Here is a 19771-nt window from a genome sequence, read left to right on the forward strand (position 1 = left end):
TCAGGGCAGCTGGTTCCCACAACTCACGGCAGTTCAGTTCATCCGAGTTGTCCCCACAGTTGTCAACACCATCGCACTGTTTGGACACCCGCAGACACACACGGTCGTTGTGGCAACGCATAGGCCTGGTGGTAGGGCACTGGAAGTTCCCTAGGGGAGTGGCAGATAGGAGATGGCAACAGGTCAGAACAGGCTTTAGGACCCAGATGTGTGTGTGTGGAGAGGTGTGTCTTCTGGTGGTGTGGGTGTGGTGTGTGTGAGTATGTGTGTGTGTGTAAGTGAGTGAGTGTGTGGTGTACTCACTGCATTCCTCGGGGTTCTCATCAGAGTTGTCTCCACAGTCGTCCTCTCCGTCACACTTCCAGGCCAGGGGCTTACACAGGGAGTTGTTACACTGGAACTCATCCAGGGGGCAGTGTCGCGCAGCTGCCACAGGGAGGAGAGGGGAACCGTTACAGCCTAGCTACCGACACGTTCTGAAAGAGTATCCCATGATGAGCGGGACAAGGAGTTACGATATCTACGACGCGTGTCCACTGTTGGGTGCGTTCGTCCGCGGAAACGCGCGCGCACCAAACGCTTGGCGGGATGAGCGTGAACATCCCGGCACACTCACCAGTGCTGTTGCACTTCTCCTCGTCGCTGCCGTCCATGCAGTCGGCATCGGCGTCGCAGCGCCAGCGGATGGGAATGCAGTGTCCGTTCTTACACTGGAACTGGTCACTGTCACACTTCAGGTCACAGCCATGCTGAGGACGCAAGCACAAACACCGCCGTCACGGAATATTCCAAGAGCATCGGGGTTTAAATCCCAGTGAATAATCCAGTCCCGCATGCATCCTATCCTATCAATTCATACTGATTTGGAAAAGCTTGTTGCAAAACGTAAAAACCAGTCTGGAATCCTGTGAAATAACAGGATTCCACCTGTAGGTCGCATGCTTCAGTGTACCAGAGATCACTGAGGATCAGTTAAGTCACTAGCTTACAGTACCTCATCAGATCCATCAGCGCAGTCATGGTCGCCATCGCACTTCCACCTCCCAGCGATGCAGCGACCGTTGGTGCAGGCAAACTCACTCTCCGAACACTGGCGAGGAGCTGGAGAGAGAGAAGTCTGCCGTCAGGCCAGGTAAACTGGTACAGCCTCGAGGAAAACTGCTTTCCAACAGCCGAGACACGACACTAAACTAGGGAGAGCACATGAGCCGTGGGACGGACATGCAGGAGGGAGGCTGAAGAGGAGCTCTCTGAACCAGGGCAACATGGGAGTCACAACCTACACAAACAGACTTTAAACTGACTGATTTTATCAGGAAGTAAAACAGCTTTTTGCTAAATCCTCTGGATCTTAAAACACATCTGTACATGATGACCCATGAATGACATCTATGAAAAAGTTGTTTGAATGCTAACTACAATTAACATTCCTAAAGACATTTTAGAAATGTCAATCTGGAGCTCTGTCTCTGACCTGTCCCAGCAGATTCCTTTCGGGCGTATAAGTGACCGGGATGGGGTCGGGACAGAGTGGGATGCAATGGGGATGGGGAACATGAGGCAGGTTAGGGGAGGGGAGGGGAGTGAGGAGGAGGGCTGAGAGTGGAGACACCTACCTCTGGAAGAGGCCGTGGGCACAGTGGGTGAAATGAAACAGACAACAGATGAGGTGAGATGCTGGTGTCAAGGTGGGATGTGGACTGTGTGTCCACTGAGGCCTGATCGGACATGACTGGATTGGTACGAGCTGTGCTGAGAAGCACAGGCCTCGCCCCGTCCAAGCATGTTGGATCAGAGCGACATGGTTCAGGAGCCGTGGACTGAGTCAGCGACACAACAACTAAGAAACCGTAACCACTCGCTAAGTTGGCCGAATGCCTTAGCACAGTAAGGGTATTACATACTGAATAACGGACAACCTTCCTGTGTAAAACACTTTACACACTCTCCTTGTCCAACACCTTGGTGTGTGTGTGTGTGTGTGTCAGGGACACCTACTGCAGTTGTCTTCATCAGAGTTGTCCCCACAGTCGTTGTCGTAGTCACACTGCCAGCGGCCAGGCACACAGCGGTTGTTCTTGCATCTGAACTGGTAGGGCTCACACATCCTCTCATCTGCACACACACAGCAGCCATACCACATCAAGTCTGTCACATGACTCAGCACACAGGGAATAGACAAGCTACGAAAGTCAGCAGTGCTCTGCACCGATACAAAGCGAGCATCGCGCTATGACCATCCACAACCATCACGCCAGGAAAAGAACAATCACCCAAAACAGGGTCACGGTCTCGAGGGTGTGACCGAGAGATGCTCTCCTCCTGTGCCTGTCTGACAACCCTTGTTGCCTAGGAAACGGCGCACTTACCGCACTCCTCTTTGGGCTCGTCTGATGAGTCGCCACAGTCGTCCTCGCCGTCGCACTTCCAGCGAGCGGGGATGCAGCGGCCAGAGTCCTTACAGCGGAACTCATCGACACCACACGTCATCTGAGCTGCAGGGGGGGGCGGAGGAGGAGGGGGTGAGGGTGTGACACACTGTGGAACCACACACACACTGGAGAACCACACACACACACTGGAGAACCACACACACACACACACTGGAGAACCACACACACGGTAGGAGCAGGAGAAGCAAGGGGTTGGAGGTGATCAAGGCAGGGGTAGGACGAGCGGGGGCAGGGGGGAGGAGGAGGAGGGGAGAGGAGGAGGGAGACAGCAGGGGAATAAAGTGAGTGTGTGGGGGGGTTGAAGACGTGACGTACTGCAGTTGGCCGGCTCGTCCGAGCCGTCGACGCAGTCGTTGTCGCGGTCGCACACCCACACGCGGGGGATGCAGCGCTTGGTGATGGCACACTGGAACTGGGTGGGGGCGCAGGTGACCTCCGCTGGGGGGGAGCAGGAAGGAGAGGTGGAGAGACGTCAGTGTCAGCACACGGCAGAAGCAGACAAGGACATCACGGTGGAGACGGACAGACAGGCAGTGGGAACTCACGACAGTCCTTCTCGTCCTCCCCCTCTCCACAGTTGTCCTGGCCGTTGCAGCGGAAGATGCCTGGGATGCAGCGACTGGGGTGGGAGCACTTGAACTGGCTGGGCAGACACACATGGATGTCTGTGGAGCAGGACAGACAGACAGACAGACAGGTCAGAGACTGAGCAATGTAAAAGAGGACAGAATATTAATGCACAAGTTGGGAATGATGAAAGGCGTACGGAAGGAGAGAGGGAAGATGAGCAGTGTCTGTGTGTGTGTGTGTGTGTGTGTGAAGGAGAGAGACAGGAAGTGTGCGTGCGACACAGACGACGCGTCAGGGACGGAGACAGAAATGGCTGCCGTACCGCAGTTGGCCTCGTCAGAGTTGTCCTGGCAGTCGTTGTCCCCGTCACAGATGTAGGCGGGGTTGGTGCAGATGCCCGTGCCACACTGGAACTGACCCGGACGACACTTGAAGGCCGCTGACAGGAGGAAGAGGGGACAGGAAGTCACTCTCCGTCTGTCACACCAACCTGCTGCCTCCCAACATGCCAAGTTCATACCTCCCCCCCCCCCCCCCACCCCCCCCCCCCCCCCCCACACACACACACACACACACACACACACACACACTTACGGCATTCAGCAGGCTCGTCAGAACGGTCCCCACAATCGTCCTCGGTGTCACACTTCCACCAGAAGGGGATGCACTTGTCGTTCTTACACACAAACTGGAAAGCAAGAGAAGGTCAGACAGTAGCAGGTAGGCGCTAAGGAGCTCGCTAGACAGCCTGTCAGCTGTCAACACATGATCCCCAGACACAAACACTTGATCAAACAGCAAGCGGCAGAAGCTCCTGCTGTGCACGACAAGAGGCCCTCAGCTGTCAGACAGAGAGCTCTTACCCAGCAACACCAGTCCTACAGGTGCCGTCTATATCATGAACAGACTGGGGTCGAGTCCTAACAAACACTGTGGCGTGCTTCCTGTCCTTCACCCACTGTCCAGACACCAGGGGAACAGTTCCACAGGCGGCAACTCTTGAGCCGAATCAAACACAGCCCAGATCCTGTCAGCTGATCACATGGTCACATGGTCCCATGGGCCCAGTGAGCCCTGCTGCTCACCTGGCTGGCGGTGCAGTTGGACATGCAGGTGCGCCCGTTCGAGGCCAGGTAGAAGTTGGTGGGACAGGCGCACTTGTGCCCCCCCCCGGGGGACAGCAGACACAGGTTACTGCAGCCCCCGTTGTTGGTCTGGCACGGATGATTCCGGACTGGAGGAGGAAGAGGATGAGCCAGAGGATATTAGAAAGAAAATCTTTGGCAAGAGAGTTTAGCATCTAACTCTGGGATGGCAGATGAGGCGTGTGCGTGTGTGTGTGCGTGCGTGTGTGTGTGTGCGTGTGTCACCCTCGGGCTGGCGGTAGGGGTGGTAGATGTGGATGTCCATGGGCCTGTGCAGGGTGGTGATGAGCTGGGTCTTCTTGGTGCCCAGGGTCTTGTGCGCTCTGTTGATGGACTTGGTCTCCCAGTCCGTCCAATAGAGGTACTCCTCAAACAGCGTCATGGCAAAGATGTGGGGGATGTCCTGGGTTAGAACTGTGGACACACACACACACACAAACACGCCCAGATTAAGACACATGAGTCCGAAAATATTGAAAAGCCAAAGAAAAACATCTATTTTTGACCAGTGACAACAAAAGGAAAAGTACATATTTTTTGGAACCTTAAATTTCGAGACAGGTAGTACCAAACATCCAACAGTGACACCAGCATTCACCACAGCCATGACAGAGACCGGGCTGTCCTGGACATGATGTCACGCTTCATTGGGGTTTAGCACACTAATCACAGAGTTTTCCTATCATTATGCCTCTTGTGTTTGCACTGTGTGTGTGTGTGTGCATTTGTGTGCGTGTGTCAGGAACATGCTGTTATGGAAACGCAACTCTATTAGAGCACCAGCACAGTAGCCCAACAGGGTGAAAACACACACTGTGGTGTACAGTACACACACACAAGCAAGTGTACACACAAAAACACACATCACAAGTAGTTTAGTACCGCAATAGAGACAATCATAGTATTGTGGAAAACAGTAAATATGCACAAACTGAGGCAGCATTAGCAATGTTGTAATATGAGGCTGGAGCAGAGATGGGAGGGCAGTTAGATCAACATCCCATTAAACCAGTCTTATCTGAACTCAAACATGGTATCTCGCTCCACAAACAGACATGACTGCATTAGTGTGTATGTGCGTTAGGGTGACCACCATCAAACACACCACGTGTGGGACGATTACTAAGTTTGTGTGGGACAATGTGGGGCATGTTACCAACATTAAAACATAACCTGAAACTGTTATATAATGTCTATCTAACTTAATAAAAACATTTGTATTATGCTTTGTTCTTTAGTACCTTCCAGAAAACACCACTACATCACAATGTAACATAAAAAACGTGAAATAAAAGCTGTTTTTACATAGACTGCAAAACACTCTTTCGGTATCTCCTTCTATCGGCCCCGCCCCGGTATGTGTCCTAGCCCAGTCTTTACTAAAAGAACACTTTATTGTTGCCATTATGCCGCCTTGATTTTATTTAAATTTTTTACCAAATCATCAATTTGTTTTCTGACAGGGAACACATGGAAGGAATCACTGCTCCACGTTTGGATTTACAGCTGTCACAACCTATAGTGACCGTGTTTACGTCTTTCTTTTGAACCATTGGATAGGATTTTAAAAACGGCTGTTGTATTCGTACTTCTCACGCAGCGCTGTTAAATATAGTTGAACAACAACGCTGTAAAAATAAGTAAATAAATACAATTCTTTATTAAAAAGGCGAAAAAACACATGTACGTTTTCTTAATATGATTTAAAAACCAACGGACTGATGAAAATGCGGGACATTTTCTCGATATGCGACGTGCGGGACAAGGGCTGAAAATGCAGTGCGGTACAGGGCATAGCGGGGCGGGTCACGGGTGGTCCCTCTAGTGAGTGTGAGTCAGCGGGCTGGGGGACATGGAGGAGAGGACGGGCTACAGGTGGACCAACACCACAAAGTGACCATGTGTCAAAGAAGTGGAACTCCATGTTTGAACCTGACCTCACAGCCCTGCTTGTGAATCCCCCCCACCACCTTAAACACAGCTCTGCATCCACACACACACACACACACACACACAAACACACACACACACACGTGAACCAGGCACCCCCACTTGGATCAAGGAAAACACCAGCGACATGGTCTAAAGCTAGTTCCCAGAATGCACTCTGTGTGAGATGTGCTGTCCGTCAGGGGCTTTGGCAGCAGGAGGAATTTCACTGGCAGAGCTCCCTCCCGCTCGGGCATTCTTCTGCTCGCCTGGTCGACTGACAATATCAACTATTGTGCCGGGCTCTCGAACAAGGCCGCCTGCCGGCCAGTCATTGTGCAGGGCTGGGCGCCCGCGGGTCACAACAATCGTCTCCATTCAGAGGCCTGGTCCTCTAGGGGGTCTACAACACTCTGCTGCACCCACTCTGCTCTGTGTGCAGCTCCCGTACCAGTGTGTGTGTGTGTGTGTGTGTGTGTGTGTGTATGTTGGTGTGAGTGTGTTTGGGTAAGTGTGTGTGTCTGGTTGAGGGGCTGTGTGTGTGTGTCCGGTTGGATGGGTGTGTGTTTGTCCGGTTCAGTGCGTTTTACATAACTGCTGACGTACTCCATTTTAAATGGAGCAGTGAGTCCTCTCTCTCATCAGCCGGTTCAGTGTGTGTATGTGTGTGTGTGGGGGGGGGGGGGCACTTTATGCGCATGTATATTTTTAGATTTACACACAAGTGAACGCACATGCACGTGGCACGTACATTGTATAAGCGCATGTCATGTATGTACTGTATGCGTGTGCACAGCGTGTGTGTGTGTGTGTGCACAGCGTGTGTGTGCGTGTGTGCACAGTGTGTGTGTGCGTGTGTGTGTGCACAGTGTGTGTGTGTGTGTTACCCGTGTGTCTGTTGGTTCCGTCCAGGCTGGCAAACTGGATGTAGTCCTCCCTGGCGTCGGCCCAGTAGATGCGGTCGTTGATGAAGTCGAGCGTGAGGCCGTTGGGCCAGGTGATCTTGTCCTCCACGATCACGCTGCGGTTGCTGCCGTCCATGCCGACCCTCCCGATGTGGGGGCTGTCGCCCCAGTCAGACCAGTACAGGTACCTGGAACAGCCACACTCATCACCCACCACATACTGCACCACCCAGCTGAACGCCTGGCATGGTACACAGTCGCTGCTGGGATGTGCTGCATATTAAGGGTGGAGAATCTTTTGGTAACTCACGATTCGATTCGAAACAATTCTTGGGGTCACACATCGCTTAAAAATTGATTTTTTACATTTGTGAATCGATGTGAATCGCTAGAAGACTGAATCGTGATTCATATGTGAATCAATTTTTTCAGCCAACCCCTACTGCGCATCTTTCCAGTCATCCCTTCCTGCCAGGGGAAACGATGCTACGCCATACAGTCCCATGCTACAATAACCCCTCCCTAGCAGACAGGTTAGAGCAGCATGGTTGCTATGCAGACATATGATACAGTAATACGCTATGGTACGGTGACTATTCAGTCCTATAATACAACACACAAAGCAGTCCTCATCTGGGCTTTCACATCCAGTCCTCAGCGAAACTAAAGTGGTTTCATCAGTCAGGCTTCGGTCACAGGGACAGTGTGTACGAGGCTCAGCGTGCTGTTTCCTACCCGTGTCGTATGTCCACCGCCACCGCCCTGGGCTCCTTCAGCCCGGTGTTGACCAGCACGGTCCGGTAGGTTCCGTTCAGCTTGGACACCTCGATGGTGTCCCGGCCCTTGTCACACCAGTACAGGTTCCCGCCCACCCAGTCCACAGCCACCCCGTCTGGGTTACTGAGGGAGGTCCGGTGAAGCACCTGACCCACAGCCAATCACACGGTCACACGAGAACCAAAATGTGCATCTATTTGACCAGACCATAGAGTGACGAGCAAGCTGTCCAATCACAGAACAGCGAACAACAGACTGTCCAGTCAGACTCACAGGTGGGGAAGGGTGACCAAATTACCTCGACGTTGCTGCCGTTCATGTGCATGCGGCGAATCATGCTTCCCTGAGTGGTGACGTCCGTCCAGTAGATCATCTGCTCTGCATAGTGAAAGTCCAGGGCTACTGCATTGTTCAGACCCTGAAATACACATCCACACACACGCAGACACACAGACACACACAGGTGAGTACAGCCGTTCCCAGCAGGCGTGGGTGGTGCTGCTGCTCCTCCGATGGAGATGGAGGCTGTGTGTCTAACCTGTTTGATCAGGGTGTAGTTGGTGCCGTCCAGGTTGAGCTTCCTCAGGTAGTAACGGTTGGCAAAGATGAGGTAGGGCTCCTCCTCTAGGAGAGGACCCACGGCACACACACACACACACACACGTTAGACTGGGACACGCACACACACACAATACACCTGCTAAACCCAGACCACACCATCCACCCCTCCCACCACACACGCGCAGCTCTCACCGGAGGTGGACTTGCAGACGGTGGGGTCGTGGGGGCTGAGCTGGAAGCCCTCCACGCAGAGACAGTGGAAGCTGCCGTGCGTGTTGATGCAGCGCTGGGTGCAGGGGTAGCTGCTGGTGCACTCGTCCACGTCCACACACGTCTTGCCGTCCCTCTTCAGACGGAAGCCGGGGTGACACCTGCACTGCGAGGACCCCGCGGGACACAAGACGGCGTGTCAACACACACACACACGCACACACACAACTTCCCTGTCCTGTGTTCAGCCGGGTCTTCCAAGAGCAACAAGTCTCTTAATAAGAATCATTGTGATCCTGGAGGAAACATCAGGTCCAGGCAAACCCGCCGTTGTACTTAGGAATGTTTGTCTGGATCTGATGTTTCCCCCAGGATCACAATGACTCTTATTGAGAGACTTGTTGCTGTTGTTGGTCAGTTGTAACTGACTTAAAACTACTGTACTTGCTGTGCAAAATATTTTTGTTGCTTGCTTATTTTATTTTTTTGCAAGTACACCCTTGTACTTTTTTGAGGTTCATGTTTATTTGTATCTTGTTTAACTACATGCTCTTATGGTTCTTCCCTTTGGGACTTATTTAGTTTTCACAATGTATGCTTCATGTTTTGGCTACCCGCAATGTTTGGGGCTATCGCTTTGTTATGATCAGTGACCTCTGCACTTTTGTAAAGCCCTCTATTGGAAGTCGCTTTGGATAAAAGCGTCTGTTAAATGCGTAAATGTAAACCATCGGGCGACGGGCGTGGTTTAGCGCAGGGCGGCGCGCGCGCTGACCTTGAAGCCGATCTTGAGGTCGTCGCAGAGCTGGGAGCAGCCACTCAGCTTGCTGTTCAGACACTCGTTGATGAAGCAGTTGAGCTCGTCGGAGCCGTCGCCGCAGTCGTCGTTGCGGTCGCACAGCAGCGTCTCGTTCAGACACTTGCCGTTGCGGCACGCGTAGGTCGACTCGTTGCACTTCCTCTCTGTGAAGCAGGGCGGACAGGAAGCGTTCACATTCAGCCACATCAGCAGGGAGGGAGGAATAGGTGGCGAGGCCTTTTATTCACTTTGGAAGGCTTCCACAAGAAGAAACCAAAAGGAGCATACACGATACACACACACACACACACACTCACACACACAGATACATATTCACACACAGACACATACACACAGATACACACACACACACACACACACACACACACACACACACAGATACACACACACACAGATACACACTCACACACACAGATACACACTCACACACATACACATACACTCCCACACACACACACCTGTGTCCAGGCAGTTGGGGTTCTTGGGGGCCTCGTCGGAGCGGTCCTGGCAGTCGATCTCTCCGTCACACTCCCAGATCTTCTGGTTGAGGCAGCGTCCGTTAGCACAGCGGAACTCCTCTGGGCCACAGGTGGCGTACTCTACACAGCAGAGCAGGGTTAGGGTCAGGTGGGATACTCTACACAGCAGAGCAGGGTTAGGGTCAGGTGGGATACTCTACACACAGCAGAGCAGGGTTAGGGTCAGGTGGGATACTCTACACACAGCAGAGCAGGGTTAGGGTCAGGTGGGATACTCTACACACAGCAGAGCAGGGTTAGGGTCAGGTGGGATACTCTACACACAGCAGAGCAGGGTTAGGGTCAGGTGGGATACTCTACACACAGCAGAGCAGGGTTAGGGTCAGGTGGGATACTCTACACACAGCAGAGCAGGGTTAGGGTCAGGTGGGATACTCTACACAGCAGAGCAGGGTTAGGGTCAGGTGGGATACTCTACACAGCAGAGCAGGGTTAGGGTCAGGTGGGATACTCTACACAGCAGAGCAGGGTTAGGGTCAGGTGGGATACTCTACACACAGCAGAGCAGGGTTAGGGTCAGGTGGCGTACTCTACACAGCAGAGCAGGGTTAGGGTCAGGTGGGATACTCTACACAGCAGAGCAGGGTTGGGGTGGGGAATGCTGTTACATTGTGCCATGTAACAGCTAAGTAGTTGTACTGCTAAACCAAAATGAAGTCTAAGTCAGTACAAGTGAAACTTGGTCTGGGGAAGGATAGGCTTTAAAGTGGATGTTCACATTGACCTTATTTAAATACAACCTTCAACTGCCCCTTTAAAACATCCATCAAGCCCTCACACCATCTACCTCAACTTCAACCCTAATGATAGCCATAACCCTAACACGAAACACCATTTGATGACGTATGGGTGTACATAGCGATGTTTTTGATATAGGTATTGCTCTAGGCACATGGTACCGAATGTAACCTCGGGGTAAAGTGTTGTCAACATAGAGTTAGCTCTGCATGCTATGAGGCTCGTTCCACACACACACACACACACTCACCACACTCAGGAGACTCGTCCGTGCCGTCGGTACAGTCGATGTCATGGTCACAGACAAAGTGTTTGGGGATACAGTCTCTGTTCTGACACATGAACTCGTTCTCGTCGCAGGTGTTGTTGTACACTGAATGAGGGAGGAGGAAAGGAGAAGCGAGGGAGATGGGGTTAGCGTAGGAATTTGAATGTTATTGGGCATTGGGATGCCCCTTCTAAAATAGCCTTCAGATGTAGCAGTCATGTAGCAGGGTAATAATGAAGAGATGTGGTGTGTGTGTGTGTGTCAGTCTCACCACAGCCGGCCTTGACGTTCTCGTCAGCCCCATCCGGGCAGTCCTTGTCCCCGTCACACTTCCAGTGCTGGGGCACACACACGTGGGAGCCCGGACACTGGAACACCTCCGGACTGCACGTCTTCGACACTAGCACACACACGGCGTACAGAAGGTCAAACAACTCTTTTTGAAAGCAGACAAAGAGGTTCATAGCTGAAACTCGGCTCCATGATACCCTGCCATACGATTCACTCTGGCATTGCATCATTTAATTTACACTTTCGCGTGACAAATATTTGGCTGCGTATGACGCTGAGTGCGGGGAACATATTGAACGACATAGAAGCTGTAGAGTACAGGTTGTAAAGATAGTAAAGGTCCTTTGGAAGCATCGCTGGCGCTGGTCACTCACAGCAGTTGCTGCCCTCGTCAGAGTTGTCCCCGCAGTCGTCCGTTCCATCACACTCCCAGAGGGCGTGGATGCAGTTGTGGTTGGCACACTCAAACTGGGTGGGCGAACAGAACTGGTCTGCAAAGAGGACGTCGACAACACATGAGAACAGGACTTTGCATAACCGTCGAGCAACAGAGAAATCCCTCGACCCAAACTTCCTGCCGGCTAGGAGAGGGGGCGACTGACCACAGTGGGACTCGTCCTCGCCGTTCTCACAGTCGTTGTCCTTGTCGCACGTCCAGCTCATGGGGATGCAGCGCCCACTGGAGCAGGAGAAGTAGTTCAGGGGACACTTCAGCTTCCTCTTGTCTGACGGGAGACAGCAGACACACACCCTCAATCTCAGCGTCTCACACGTCAAGCATTACAAAAAAAAGAAAAAAAAGAAATGAAGTCGCATTTCTTAGATATAAATCCATTTCATATTCCCGTTTTTGTTCCCTACTGATGGGAGAAAATCCACGACCGGCACCTACTGAGACGTGGAAGGTCGTCTCCCTGAAAACGGTGGACTGACCTGGGCAGTTCATCTCATCAGAGAAGTCCCCACAGTCGTTGGTGCCGTCACACACCCAGGATGGCAGGTAGCACAGGGTGGTCCTCTCACAGCTCTGGAACGTGGCTCCCTTCACCCCCAGGCGGAAGAAACGCGAGCAGTTGGTCGGCACTGGGTGGGGGGGAGAGAGAGAGAGAGAGAGAGAGAGAGAGAGAGAGAGGGGTTAGTAAAAGCGGAAAGGAACTTTACGCTCGATGCAAACGTTCCATTGCTCGATTGGAGCGCTTAGGGGGGACTTACAGCAGTTCATCTCGTCACTGGCGTCCTCGCAGTGGACCACTTGGTCGCAACGGCTGGAGTTGGAGATGCAGCTGCCGTCTTTGCACTGGAACTCTCCCGCTTTGCAGAGGGTCACTGGGGCGGAACACGAGCGCGTTAAGAGGTCATGTGACCAAGAAGAAATAAACAGTCAGGGCCAGCAGGTTGGTAGTTATGATGTTACCAGACAACACACAAAAACAAACACACACACACACACAGACACACACACAGACACACACACAGACTCACTGTTGCAGGGCAGCTCATCTGAGTGGTCTCCACAGTCGTCCGTGCCGTCACACCAGAACTGGAGTCGGATGCAGCGGCCATTAATGCAGCGTCTGTAGCCTTGCTTACACAGGCGATTGGCTGTAACCCACAGTGATACAGTAGGGAAATAAGCAGGTTTCTAAACTCGAGGGGACCAAATCAATACGAGGGTGTTAAATGATAATGAAAGTCATTCACAGCGTGTGAGAACTCACAGCAGTAGGACTGTTTTTCGTCCGACTTGTCCTTGCAATGGGCCATGCCGTCACAGGTCAGACTGTAGCTGATACACTCCCCATTACCACATTCAAAGTCATCCACACTGCTGCACGACATGTTCAGAGCTGACGAGAGCAAATAACGTCAGTTAGCAGAAGTTACACAACACAATATGGACACGAGTTTTCATTTCAAGCAGGGAGTTTAGTCACGGAGGATCCTGCAGCGACGAGGTCACACAGCTCCAACCACTCACCTGAGCACGTGTTGTCTTCCAGAAGTTGCCGGTCTCCACGGCAACTGCATTTGACCCGTCCGTCCGACCGGAGCAGACACAGGTCCTGACAGCCGCCGTTGTTGGCCAGGCATGGAGAGAACTCACCTGCGCCACATGAGAGCCCAGGCAGAGCAAAGTGTTTAGAGTTGGGAGTTTTCTGAGGAGAACGTTTGCACAAGATGTCAGAAATCTTCCTTACGTAACGATGCCCGACCACTTACATCTGTTTGTGTCGTTCGCAACGGCGATGATTCCCATGGGCTGCTGGGGGATGTCAGCGCGCAGCACCTTCATGTCTCCCCCAGTGAACTTGTCAGCCCTGAACACAGCTCTCCTGATCCAGTCGGTCCAGAAGATGTAATCCCCGTACAGGGCCAAGCCAAACGGATGCACAGGCTCATTCATCAACACCACCTGGAGAAAGGTTCAGTTGGGCCTTCAGTTAAGGGTGCAGGACCAGATTCAACTACCCACGCTGGTCTGACGTCATCTCCAGCCGTGGACTGCATGAGCTCCATGCACACGGCACGAGGTCAATTTCGTCCCATTCTGTCGACGACGTCAAACCGAGTCACGTGGACTCTCGTCACGCGGGTCTCCCGAGCAGCTGATGTGACAACTCACGTAGCGGCTGCTGCCGTCGTACTCGCAGCGCTCAATCTTGTCCAGCGTGGCGTCGCAGAAGTAGAGCTTCTCGGCTCGGTGGTCTATGGCCAGACCGTTGGGGGTTTTGATGTCGCTGCCGATGATGACCAGCATGTTGGCGCCGTTGAGAGACGCCCGCATGATGCTGGGAGAGTGGTCGTTCCAGTTGGTCCAGAACATCAGGCTGCAGAGGGACAAACGACACCGGGGAGAAAGGAGTTACACAGAAACAAAGCAGAAAACAGTTTCCTGACCATGTCGTACTAGCATCGTGACTCCAGCGTCCCGGGGCCCTTTAATGCCACACAGGACTTGAGGAGGCTGGTTCCTCTTACTCCTGACACTCGTCCAGCACGAAGGCGCGGGGGTGGTCGTTCTCCGACATGGTGACCACGGTGTTGCGGTCGTAGGCCGCCGTGCGGCTCTGGTCCACCGTGTGGCAGGTGATGGTTGAGGTGGTGAAGCTGGTCCAGTACAGGGTGTCCCAGCCCCGGTGGTAGGCCAGCCCCTCCACAGAGCCCACGTCTGGGGGAGAGAGAGAGAGGGAGAGAGGGAGGGAGGGGGAGAGAGAGAGAGAGAGAGAGAGAGAGAGAGAGAGAGAGAGAGAGAGAGAGGGGGGGGGGGGAGTTAGCGTAGGTGTTGGTGACATTATCATCCTCTAGCCTCTAGAGGAGAGACTGGCTGTGCTGTCGAAGGACCTGGTGGAGCCAAAGCCAGAAGAATATTATCTCCCCCTTTTCAGTTGCGATATTTTGCGTGGACTATTCTCCGTAACCAATTGTGATCTTGTCTCGCTACCCATTACTGCCTGGATATCAGCAGAGTCTGACCTTTCTGTTACTGCTCTGACTTGGTGTCTCAGAGGGAGGAGTCTGGTCAGGGGACAAAGCCTAAGGAAAAGTCACCCACAGAGAAGCCTTCGGCAGGCCTGTCAGCCAATGAAAGAAGGTTCCTTGTTGCCGGGCGCTGCAGGGCTACTCCTCACGGTAATAGTAAATCATCTTTAAAGATGGAACAGGCTGCATGCATGGTTAACTCAGAGCGACGTCTAAATGGCACTGGGAAGCGCTCTTATATGGCCCTGTCGGCCCATATCAGCTCCAGGGCGATGAGGCGCCGCGAGGGAGAGGGTCGTGGCTAGGGAGAGCGGGGAAGGTGACGGAAAAAGAGAGAGCGAACACAAAAAGAAACAGAGAGAAGGACAAACTAATTCAAATACAATTCTTTTTCCTTTTTGGGTGAATAACAGAGTTGGAGGGGGGCGATTGTGTAATAGAGTTAGGTCTTTGCAGGCCTGCTGTTTCTGGAGTTGGTTTAGTGGACACCATCCGGTTGGTTCACGCTTGGCTGCTCTCACACACACGAGCCCTGCTCCCCATTGGACCCTCTAATTCATAGTGACTTGTTATTTCCAGAAGAAAAACACAACAAAAGCGTCCACTGGAGCTACTTGGGTCACCTTAGGGTCCTGGTGGGCTGAACACGTCAGGAGAGAGCTAAGCTCGTTAGTGTGAAGCAGTCTCCACACACACACAAGCACACACACACACACACACACACACATCCCCTATATTCGCTCAGCGCGACCCATTTTCAGTATTCTACAGCTTGCAGTATCCTTGGCCACCCCACATCATAAAGTTCCCTCGACCCCAGAGTCTCCCAGCTCCTTCAGGGTTTAGCTTCAGCGGACTTGCATCACTTTTCAGAGGATCTTTTTATGACCCACAATTGCTCACTAATAAAACCCCTGGACACTCCATGTGAATGTTTGCCAATGTTTAAAAGTCAATAATTGCTTGTGGGTGGTGAAAGGTTGCAATCTATACCATCATGTGCATTCAAACCCATTTTGGTAATGTATACATACAGCCACAATACAAAACGTTCCCATTACAGTACCATAAGTAACTCAGTTACTCCAAGATTACACATATACTACACTATAATTTACCACACAAAGAATGACTTTGGACAGTAATGGCGAGAAGTAGAGGTTTAAATGGCATGTAATCTTCTGAGACCACGCCCCCACCTCCCTCCATCACCACCCTCCATCACCTCCCTCCATCACCGCTTCATCACCCTGTGTAAACAAGGGTGGGCCTGCAACGCTGCGACGACACCGCCTCACTGACGACAGTGCAATGAGCATGTTACCTCATCCTCCTCTGCCTCCCCCTCCATGTTCTCCCTCCCCGTCTCCCTCCCCGTCTCCCTCCCCGTCTCCCTCCTCATCGTTCAGCCTCGCCCGGCTAGTTGAGTCTGGGGCTGGCCAGCTGGTGAAGAGCCACTAAATGACCAACGACCACAGCGGCGCTGGGAGCACTTAGCATCAAGTAGCATTGACTGCTTTTAATGTGGAATTGCGGAGACACTAGCGATCGCCACGATGACATTGTCCAGGGTTGCTTGGTTTCAAGAAATCAATACAAGCTCAGTGCCAGGGCTGGACTGACATTTGTTCTTTTTTTCCTTTTTTAACACCAAACTTCTTTCTCTTGGCGGAATATAAGATGTTTCCAAGCGTTATTTTAGAGATGGACTACTCTTAAAGCTTGTGTTCTAGGGAAGTTTCCATGGATTTTTCTTTTCATTTTCAATCTTTGGAATGGAAACTTGCTGTACTTCCCAAATAAGATTTGCCTGGACTATTAATCAATGAAAACACGTGCAAATAGTTGTGCAAATCAAAATAACAACAAACCCTGAACGAGCAACACACTAACAAACAACCAGAACTAATCACATTTACGTGTGAAGGAAAGACCGCAAGCAGATGTGATAGCTGACCAGAGAGACACTGACTGCCCATTTAGCCTGTCATCATGAGTGTCGACTCTGCTTCTGATCTGTCAGCGTGATTGGTGGAGAGAGGGATGAGTGTGAGGCAGTAGGGTGGAGGTGTGTCTCAGCGTGCCAACGTGAGAGACCTTATGGGGCTCATTTTGGGGAACGCTAGCTCCCATAAGTGGGCCAACAGGACTTACGAGGGGATGTTGCCCACCCTGTTGACCACCGTGGTGCCGATGCTGGACAGCTTCATCCTGCTCACGGGGCTGCTGGGTCACTCCCTGGTCATCGTCGTCATGGCGGGGAGGCGGCGGAGGAGAGGAGGGCTGGTGGCCCAGGGGACCGACACCCTGCTGGTGGCGCTGAGCGCGGCCGACCTGCTCCTCCTGCTCTGCCTGCCCTTCCACACGGCCGCCATCGTCCTGGGCTCCTGGCCGTTCGGCGGCTTCCTCTGCAAGCTGGTCAGCTTCCTGGGCGTGGCCTGTTCGTCCGCCTCCGTCTACACGCTGGCCACGTTGGCGGTCACGCGCTACCTCACGGTGGTCCACCCCACGTGGGCCTTCCGCTCGCGGATGCACCGGTGCCTCAAGCTGACCGCGGCGCTGCTGTGGGCTCCGGCCGTGGCGCTGGCGGCGCCGCAGTTCGCCTTCCGCACGGTCAGCACGACGGCGGCGCTGCACTGCTTCGCCTTCCTGTCCGGCCTGAGCCAGCTGGTGTACGGCACCGCCCTCTTCCTGTTCGCCTTCGCCCTCCCGCTGGGCGTCATCGTGCTCATGTACGCCCGGATCTTCTGCTTCCTGCGCCGCACCCAGCAGCGGGGCCGCGCGCCCCAGCTGGAGCGCTACCAGAGGCAGGTGACCCACACCTCCGCCCTGCTGGTGGTGGTGTTCACCCTCTGCTGGCTTCCCTCCTACGCCCTCATGTTCTCCTTCATAGGAGGCACCATCAACGTCAACGCCGGCCACAGGTCCTTGGCCATCTTCGTGCGGCTGCTGGCGTCATCGTCCGCGGTGGTCAACCCGGTGCTCTACGTGTTCATGTCCCAGAAGTTCCGGCAGGATCTGGTGGAGCTGGGGCGCGGGCGGTGGGCGGGGTGTAGGCGTTTGCTGGTTGGCTGTCCTGTCGTGATGGGCAGGGACATGGTGCAGCCTTTTAACTCTGTGGAGCTGGACACGCCCTCTGACAGAGGGCAGCCCTGACTGTAGGGGCAGGGTGGAACGCGACCATGTAACACTCACCGGAACTAAGGCTCACCACTGAACACCTTGTAGGCACTGCCACCTACGGGCTGTGCACACTCATCTCTCCATCACCAGGCATTTAGGCATGTGAAAGAACTCTTTTTGCACCATTCATAAAGTACAAAGTTCATGCGGAATAAATTCAGGATTTTCTGTGTCAACAATCATAAAACCATCAAATCAACTGTCTCGGCTGTTGCACTTTCTACGATTTTTTTCATTTCAGAAGCTGATCTTTCAGCTTCTGATGTGAAAACGTTCTTTTTTTTCCAATGATGTGGAAGTCAAGTAGAGTTTGTTGTTGAATAGTTAATACGATGGAATCCAAGTGACAGACTACAAGTGTGCTTGTGTGCAGTGTGTTTGTGCTCGTGTGAATGCAGATGTGTGGGTGTGTGTGTGTGTGTGGGTGTGTGTGTGTGTGTGTGGGTGTGTCTGTGTGTGTGTTTCCAGCAGCGCTAAGCGACGTCTGGGTCCCCGAGCTGACCGGCTCTTGCTGTGTGCTCATCACAGCAGCTCCCTCCAGGGGCTCTGTGCTGTCAACATGAATGACAGCATGACTTTATAAACTGGGTGTGAGTGGAGACAGAGATGTTTCTCTGGTACACACTGCTCGGGGGAGGAGTGTGTGTGCGTGTGTGTGTGTGTGTGTGTGTGAGTGAAGATTAGAAAACAGGGATGTAAATAGGTAAAAAGATAAAAAGATTGGGGGTGGGGGGGAGGATGAAATAAAATGAAAAGATAATCGACCAACGACTAGCACTTACTCTCCACCACAATCTTGCGGTCTGAGCCGTCGTCATTCATGGACTGGATGTTCCCGAAGTGGATGTCGCTGAAGAAGATCCGATTGGCCCCCTTCCCTCCTCCCCCGTGGTAGTCGAAGGTGAGGGCGATGACGTTCTTCATGTGCTCCGGGTCCTCGAAGGGCTTGATCGGTGCGTTCTTGTTGGTCTCGTCTGACAGGTGGATGCTCTTGAGGATGGTGCGCTCCGAGTACAGCAGGTAGCCGTCGTAGTCGCGGCAACTGCTGTTGTTCTCCGCCAGCATGCCGTGCGCGCAGGCACACGTGCGCTCGCCGTTGCCGCGGTAGAGGCACAGCTGCTCACAACCCCCGTTGTTGTCCTTGCAGATGTTGGTGCCTGGAGCGGGAAGGGGGGGTAGACACACTTGAGCACACTGTGTACTCGCAACGTAAGGATACAAAGTGTGCACGTGCGCACGCGCATGTCCCTCCCTCGCACACCTGCGGCTCCGGTCCACTACGAGTGTGAAGGTGCCAGTAAGTGCTGGCGTGTGTGTGTGTGGCCCGTGTGCGTGTGGCCCGTGTGCGTGTGGCCCGTGTGCGTGTGGCCCGTGTGCGTGTGGCCCATGTGCGTGTGGCCTGTGTGCGTGTGCGTGTTCCCACCTTGCTGCCTGTCCCTGTTAAAGACCTTGATGTCCTTCAGCTGCACGCCGATGCCCGTCCTGAGGTAGACTGAGTCGGTGGCGTTGTCCTTGCTGCCTCGCTTGATGGAGCCGTTGGCGTGAGTCCTGCTCAGACACACAGCCCCCCTCACACTGTGAGCACACTGCAAACTACATCTGATTATCATCGTGTTTTTGGACTTGTTTCTAGTATAAATGGCTAAGCTGGTAACTTCATTTCAGTCAATTACTTAAAATGTTTTAAGAAATCTTATGAAGTGACATTTTTTTGTACTGCACTGGCAGCCAAATGTACTCATTTTAAGCAAAAGCAAGCTCAAAACGAATATGTTTGCACAAATATATATATATATATATATATACTTTTTTGCATTTTTGCAGTGCACCAGTACACTCCAAAACTGGCTCATAAATTATTCACATTCATTAATAAATAAAATCTCTAATATTATTATCAGA

The 19771-nt window shown here is 52.7% G+C and overlaps 2 protein-coding genes across 5 annotated transcripts in view; one reads left to right on the forward strand and one right to left on the reverse strand.

Annotated features, from left to right (window-relative positions):
• The window catches only part of LOC146251753 (low-density lipoprotein receptor-related protein 1-like), a 42446-nt gene that overhangs the window by 8931 nt on the left and 13744 nt on the right, over positions 1 to 19771 (reverse strand). For all 4 annotated transcript variants that reach the window (XR_014732023.1, XR_014732024.1, XR_014732025.1 and 1 more), the window contains exons 24-56: positions 19293 to 19417; positions 18652 to 19026; positions 14186 to 14375; positions 13830 to 14034; positions 13427 to 13619; positions 13185 to 13310; positions 12925 to 13053; positions 12689 to 12808; positions 12419 to 12532; positions 12140 to 12289; positions 11809 to 11931; positions 11581 to 11697; positions 11187 to 11315; positions 10898 to 11020; positions 9829 to 9969; positions 9326 to 9513; positions 8533 to 8716; positions 8318 to 8403; positions 8078 to 8197; positions 7738 to 7925; positions 6985 to 7190; positions 4394 to 4582; positions 4109 to 4257; positions 3618 to 3711; positions 3346 to 3462; positions 2999 to 3118; positions 2769 to 2891; positions 2370 to 2495; positions 1999 to 2115; positions 995 to 1101; positions 617 to 749; positions 304 to 426; positions 28 to 150 (exon numbers count right to left, since the gene is read on the reverse strand). Coding sequence is in view for 1 of the 4 variants with exons in the window: in XM_084679569.1 (XP_084535695.1) it covers positions 28 to 150; positions 304 to 426; positions 617 to 749; positions 995 to 1101; positions 1999 to 2115; positions 2370 to 2495; positions 2769 to 2891; positions 2999 to 3118; positions 3346 to 3462; positions 3618 to 3711; positions 4109 to 4257; positions 4394 to 4582; positions 6985 to 7190; positions 7738 to 7925; positions 8078 to 8197; positions 8318 to 8403; positions 8533 to 8716; positions 9326 to 9513; positions 9829 to 9969; positions 10898 to 11020; positions 11187 to 11315; positions 11581 to 11697; positions 11809 to 11931; positions 12140 to 12289; positions 12419 to 12532; positions 12689 to 12808; positions 12925 to 13053; positions 13185 to 13310; positions 13427 to 13619; positions 13830 to 14034; positions 14186 to 14375; positions 18652 to 19026; positions 19293 to 19417 (4853 nt within the window). In the remaining 3 variants the exon portion in view is untranslated. The remainder of the gene's footprint in view (positions 1 to 27; positions 151 to 303; positions 427 to 616; positions 750 to 994; positions 1102 to 1998; positions 2116 to 2369; positions 2496 to 2768; positions 2892 to 2998; positions 3119 to 3345; positions 3463 to 3617; positions 3712 to 4108; positions 4258 to 4393; positions 4583 to 6984; positions 7191 to 7737; positions 7926 to 8077; positions 8198 to 8317; positions 8404 to 8532; positions 8717 to 9325; positions 9514 to 9828; positions 9970 to 10897; positions 11021 to 11186; positions 11316 to 11580; positions 11698 to 11808; positions 11932 to 12139; positions 12290 to 12418; positions 12533 to 12688; positions 12809 to 12924; positions 13054 to 13184; positions 13311 to 13426; positions 13620 to 13829; positions 14035 to 14185; positions 14376 to 18651; positions 19027 to 19292; positions 19418 to 19771) is intronic.
• On the forward strand, positions 16787 to 17842 carry LOC146251754 (allatostatin-A receptor). The gene has a single exon (XM_084681191.1). The coding sequence runs from the start codon at positions 16787 to 16789 to the stop codon at positions 17840 to 17842; it is 1056 nt and encodes a 351-aa protein (XP_084537317.1).

The sequence above is a fragment of the Hypomesus nipponensis genome, chromosome 18 (assembly GCF_054491055.1).
Source record: "Hypomesus nipponensis isolate SF chromosome 18, ASM5449105v1, whole genome shotgun sequence".
NCBI lineage: Eukaryota > Metazoa > Chordata > Actinopteri > Osmeriformes > Osmeridae > Hypomesus > Hypomesus nipponensis.